General features: G+C 36.0%; 1 protein-coding gene across 1 annotated transcript in view; it reads left to right on the forward strand.

Moving 5' to 3' along the window:
- The window catches only part of LOC119591999 (mitogen-activated protein kinase kinase kinase 4-like), a gene marked incomplete in the record, with an annotated part of 37,888 nt that extends 37,174 nt beyond the window's left edge, over window positions 1-714 (forward strand). The window contains 1 exon segment of the mRNA XM_037940768.1: window positions 39-714. Within this exon segment, the coding sequence (XP_037796696.1) occupies window positions 39-125 (87 nt within the window).
- Between the last annotated feature and the right edge of the window lie 6 nt (window positions 715-720).

A 720-nucleotide genomic window follows, 5' to 3' on the forward strand; every position in this document is an offset into this window, starting at 1 on the left:
GGCAGTTCTCTTAACAGTGTTACCTTTATCATCTCCAGGTTGATACAGGGGAAGACTGTACATCATTGCCACTCTTCTCTCACCCACCCTTCGTGCCTTACATGAAGCTCCTGTCAAACAGCTGATTCATCTGAGCCTGCAGGGAATAATATTACTTAAAGGTGGCCATGCACTTTAGAAGCTTTGGTTGATATTGTCAGGGAAGGATAGAAGAATAAGAGATACTATGTAAAGCAGAATGACACTTTACATGGTGAAAAATGTATATTTCATTGTATATACTATGCGGTATGCATATGGTTTTATGGAATAACACGGTCGTTTCAGATGCTTACTGGTAAGATTGTTATTAATCTGTCGTAAAGTCAGTCCAGATATTTATTTAAAGTGCGTCCTTTATTATAAATGACTTTGCTTTTATTTTAAAAGGGACTTCTCGCAGGCACAACACTTCTACACACACTGACACAATCACACACAACCACATTGTTATTGTAGGTTAAAAACATAGCAAGGTCATCATTAAGGATTTTAGCCATCCACTGTTACATGGTATTATGCTCCACTTAGTACAAGTTAAGTAAGCCATAGAAAAATGGTGATCATGGATTAGAGAGACAAAAAAAGAGAGTATTATCTTTCTGAACATAGTAGTAAAAAAGGAAAACTTGAATGATATTTGGTCAAGTATGAAAATGATATTACAAGGGAATATAAGAG

This window comes from Penaeus monodon, chromosome 29 (genome assembly GCF_015228065.2).
Source record: "Penaeus monodon isolate SGIC_2016 chromosome 29, NSTDA_Pmon_1, whole genome shotgun sequence".
Lineage (NCBI taxonomy): Eukaryota > Metazoa > Arthropoda > Malacostraca > Decapoda > Penaeidae > Penaeus > Penaeus monodon.